General features: G+C 33.8%; 1 protein-coding gene across 1 annotated transcript; it reads right to left on the reverse strand.

The window, feature by feature from the left end:
- Positions 1–1431: 1431 nt before the first annotated feature.
- LOC144250989 (uncharacterized) lies at positions 1432–2181 on the reverse strand. The gene has a single exon (XM_077794134.1). The coding sequence runs from the start codon at positions 2179–2181 to the stop codon at positions 1432–1434; it is 750 nt and encodes a 249-aa protein (XP_077650260.1).
- Between the last annotated feature and the right edge of the window lie 3107 nt (positions 2182–5288).

The raw sequence follows: 5288 nt of genomic DNA on the forward strand, positions 1-5288 counted from the left end.
AATTTCTAGATCTCTGAAGTTGCCCTGCAGGCTTTTGTTAATATCTTTTGAGGGAGCAACAATGATAAAATGGTTTTGTCTATTTTTTTTTGTGCCAATTGGACTCCAAGTTTGTCAAGCAATTGGTTGTGAACCATGCTTTTAAAATCTCCTCTAAGTATAAATCATTTTATTTAATTGGTGCTAGATATAGTGGAACAGTGATCAGTAAACTATCAGGTAGATGGATTTCCTTAAAGAGTGAAGTAGAAATGTATCTATGTTAATCTTCCTTTGTGGGTAGTGTAATCCTTAAATTTATCCGTATTACTAAGTAGAGTGCTAACAAGAAACATTCAGTGCACCTAAGTTGACATTTGTAGAGATAGTAGCATGGATGAAAACAAATGTGTTCTCTTCCTATATTTTTCCTATATTTCCATTCCCCAACACCAGACAAGGATCAGGATGAGATATGACTTCAGGTATATTCAATAAAACCAATAAATTCTTGTTTTCTGTGCTTTAAGTATTCAAAATTTGAACTGATGAAAAACATGGCACAAATCTAAGTTTTAATCTAATGTTCTGAAACTACATATGTATTTCTAATGAATCTGTATGACTAACTTTTTGCAAATTATTTTTTAAAACGAGCTCTTGATTAGATGGATTATCAACATTAATACTTTTAAGAATAAAAAACTTGTTCAATTTCCTTTGAAATATAAACATACTAACCAGATTCATATTTCAAACTGTAAAATTTCTATTTTAGTTTTGGAGAACTTTGTTCTCTCACTTCCTTCTTCTCTATCATTAATACATTCAGTCAACGGAGTTGTCCTCTTCTCGTTAAGGACAAGGAATATAATGAAAGGAAAAATAAAGGCAAAGTAGAGAAGCCTACTCTTATTTTTCTATTATTACATATTTTAAATCTGTACCAGTTTAATGGCCTCTTGAACTAGATTATTACAGTAAATACAAAGAACCAGAAGAGACACTCTTCAATAAATCACATGTGGAATAAACATAAGAAATTGTCTATTTCACTATATTATTCATAAATCTAACAGAAGTTTTAAGATATATATTTGCTCCTAATGTCTTACAAGAGAGATCATTTATCCAATGTCTCTGAAAATAAATTGTAAATTTAACTTTTACATTTGATGCCACGTTTTGATGCATTTCTTTTTGTATTAAATAGTGCTTACTACCATCAAGGTCTAAAATTTAAGTAAACATAAAAAAATCATTCTATTTTTTTTTTCTTTAAAAGACTATTTAGTTTCCAGGATAAAATACTGAGCCCTATAAATTTCCAGGATTTGTATTCCAATCCCAACACCAGTATTTTAACTTCAAATTCTATTTTTTTTTTTTTTTTCCTGGAAGGTCAATGATCCTCGTGGTTCTCAGGTCACATCTTTAAGTCACCCTTCTGCTCTACTTCATTGTTGTGCTCTTGAGCTCCCTTTCCTGAAGAAAGCTGTACCACGCCTGGAGGAGTAGGGCCTCCTCCTGCAGGGCTCTCTCCTCCTCCTGAAGGGCGCTGTGCTCTTCTCTCAGAGCCTTGTTCTCCTTCCGCAGGGCCCGCTCCTCCTTCCACAGGGCCTCTTCCTCCTTCCCCAGCGCCATGCCCTCCTTCACCAGGGCCTCTTCCTCCATGTTGATGGCTCTCTTCTGGTGGTGCAGGGCCCTGATCTCCTGGTTCAGGGACCTCATTTCCTCGTCCAGAGCCTTGGCCTCGTTCTGGAAGGCGATCTCCTGCTGCTTGCGGGCCTTGAGCTGGGCCTCGCAGGCTCGTTTCTGTTGCCGACTGGATTTTCTCTGCGTGTTCAAGGCCTTGACATTTTCTCTGGGTAATTTCTGTTTCTCCAGAGTGGTCTTTTTCAGCTCCCAGAGGACCTGGTTTTCCTCCTGCAGGAGCTGGTTCCTTTCCCGGATCAACTTGTTGTCCCTTCGGAAGGCTTCGCTCTCCCCTCTGAGAGCTTTGTTCTCTCTCCACAGGGACTTGTTGTCCTTCCTGAAAATGTCATTCTCCTTTCTGGACGCGCAGTTCGCTTTCCAGAGGTTCTTTCCCACTTTGGGAGATTCATGATTGACTTGACTTTGTTCTCGGGCACAAGAGCAGAAAGGGGAAAACAACTGCAGTATCTTCTTTTTATTGATCCATTTTGATTCAGAGCTATCCATGTTCCTTAGTGTGCTGAGCTCAATATATCTATTTGGCTCCCACTACAGGTGAACTAGTGATGCTTGCAACAGAAAAAGCCCTATATGTGCTGAGAATTTCTTCATACAGTTCTGGTTGTGGTGCTGACTTGTATTAGGAGAAATGTGGCCGGGTCTAAACCAGGCTCAGTCCGGCTCACTGGAGGAGAAAGCAGTGAATATATGAATTAAAGTCAGTAAACTAATTATAAGGTTGATATCACTCAAATTGGGTCTAAGTCACAACACGTAAATTATATATTAATAACTTTATCCTGAAGTGCATGTTGAGTCGATCAAGAATAATGCATGGAATTATTATCTGCATGTCAACTAAATTACTTCTGCTAAATATGATCTTCTACTAATCAACTCATTTTCAATAAATATATCACTTGTTATTAGTATGGAAATACATTATGTATTATAAAATGTTTCTTGTTATATAAAAAATAACTCCAGTAAGAACTGAAAAACATGTTTTTAAAAGAAGTTCTATACCATAATGTTTAGAACATTTAAGATGGTTTGAAATGTTAAATATTTAAATAAGAGTCTCACAACTCCGTGATCTCTGAATTTCCTGAACATCTGATCTCTGCTAAAACAGAAAACAACTTATGTCAAGTATAGTGATGTCATTTAGGGTCAGAATTAATGAAACAATGAGTGATTTGTGTACCATTTGACTGTTTTCTTAACATGAGTTTTAAGGAAAAAAAAATGAATTCGAAGAAAAAGGCTATAGTTGATGTTTTTTATTAAAAAATATGTATTTAGTCCTTACTTCCATACACATTAACATTGACTTAAGACATGATTTGTTATTAACAAAATAGCTTATAATGATAATATGTTAGGAGTTTAAAAATGCTAATAAACACTGAATAATCAAAGGTGAAAATATTTTAAAATTTTAAGACCACTCTAAATAATTAACATAAGGCAAATTTTTTATGTTATATTAAGAAACTGAAACTGGTAAATTCTTAGTTATAGTAATTTTATCCTAGATGCATTTGATATTCAACTTATATTCACTGACAGAACAATAACAACAGAGTACTGACTTTGAAAATTTTTCAAACATGATAATTCTGATGAGATATGATAATATTTAACAATTTGGATATCACATAGATACCACAATATTTGACCTGTTATTATGAGCTTTAAAGCATAAACTTTGAAAACTTTACATAAAATAGCATGAATAAGACCAAAATACTCATACCTGATTCCTGAGTAAAGATTTGTCATTTATTCATCTTACCGTATTTATCAGCAGCTGTTTTCTATATTTCTTTTTAATAAAGTTAAAAAAGTCTTTTAATTTCCATATGCAAAGTCATACTAACTCAATAAAAATAGTAATAGATTTATAGTGGTGTGGAAAGAGAAGAGATGTTAAATGAGAAGCATCTATGTGAAACTTTCTTGTTTTCAAATTAAAAGTGAAATATCCATCTGATAACTTTCACCAATAAGTAAATTAAGAAAGTGTTTTAGCTGAACCTGTGGCAGCTTCTTTATATTCGTGTTTGTGATGCGTACTCCTGCTACCATGGTAGCTAAAGATTCCAAAATAGTTCCAAAAACCCCAGAAACTCAGGGCATTCTGTATTGGAATGTTATGATTCCTGAACACTAAGGACAAACTGAGAAGCAAGAAGAATATATCCTTTGTCCTTGATCTAGTGAATAAATTGAATTCGTAATTTAAAATATTTTCACAAATAATCCACATGTCTAGATGACTTCATCAATGGGGATTAAGCTACGGGCACTTAACCATGAGCCACATTCTAGTCCTTTTTCATATTTTATTTAGAGTTAGGCACTCTCACTGAGTTACTTAGTGCCTTGCTAAATTGCTGAAGCTTGCTTTGAATTCTTGATCCTTCTGTCTTAACCTCTGGAGCTCCTGAGATTACAGGTGTGCACCAGGCTTTCCCTCAGTTTTATCAACTCTATCATGGTATGATCATACCATACCTGATCACTTTTTTATGAGAATATAATAAATTAAAATACATGTTAAGAACTTAGAAGTTTTCCTGACCCATGGTAAGTGTCAGCATAAACAGCATAGTTATCAATATTGTTTAGGTTCTCTTTTATCAGATTATTATTTCACTGCTTATAGTGAAAAGAACTTTAATGAAAAACATGTTACTAGCATTGTTATTCTGGTATCTTGTTTCATGAAATAAAGCACATTTTCTAAAATTCCTGGTCAAGTTATTTTCTTTATTAGCAAATATATTATTTCAAAATGTATTCAGATAAATTACAAATTTCAAGTTGGCTCTGCTTTTGGTATCTTTTAAAAAATTAGGTTTAAGAAAGGTAGGCAAAAAAAAAAAAAGATTCCTTGGCTGTTAATTACTCAGGGATATTAGAATATGCAGACTACATTAAAGACAATCAAATGCCATATTAGCATATTAGCAATACTTTCATTTTAGACAACGAATTCTCCAACTACATAGGTATTTCTAATTACCTCTTTGTAGATGAATCATCTGGTTCTAGGATTTTAATGTATTTCAAGAAATTGGCACATGCTATTTTCTATGTACACATGATAGTGTTTATATAATTGCAGAATACAGAGTAGGGCAGAATACAATAAAGATTCAAAATCATGTCCTCAGGAAGCTTCCCATAACTGCTCCCACATTATATAGCATCACCTGTATACATTTTGATTTATTCTCTGTGATTTTTTAGTTAAAGGCTCATCACACAAGACTGCCTAAAATGTTTTCAGAATGGATCAAAACTTTGGGATATTTTACAAAACAGCATTATAGAATTTTAATGTCTTATCATTAAAACTGATTTGGTTTGACCCAGACTCTAATGCTTCCCATTCCTATGGCTTTTAATATTCTCTCTGAAAATGAGTTGTCTCTGTTATAAAAGTCAGCCTAAAAGACTTGTACCCTAAACACCAGTCATGAAAGACGAACAGCTTTGTAAGGTCAGATTTAAGAGTCAGAGACTTGAAGGGATGAGGGTGAAGTCTTAAAACTGTTAAGTTGCTTTTAATTTTTAAATATCTTGTGCTCTGCAAGTAATTTGAG

The sequence above is a fragment of the Urocitellus parryii genome, chromosome Y (assembly GCF_045843805.1).
Source record: "Urocitellus parryii isolate mUroPar1 chromosome Y, mUroPar1.hap1, whole genome shotgun sequence".
NCBI lineage: Eukaryota > Metazoa > Chordata > Mammalia > Rodentia > Sciuridae > Urocitellus > Urocitellus parryii.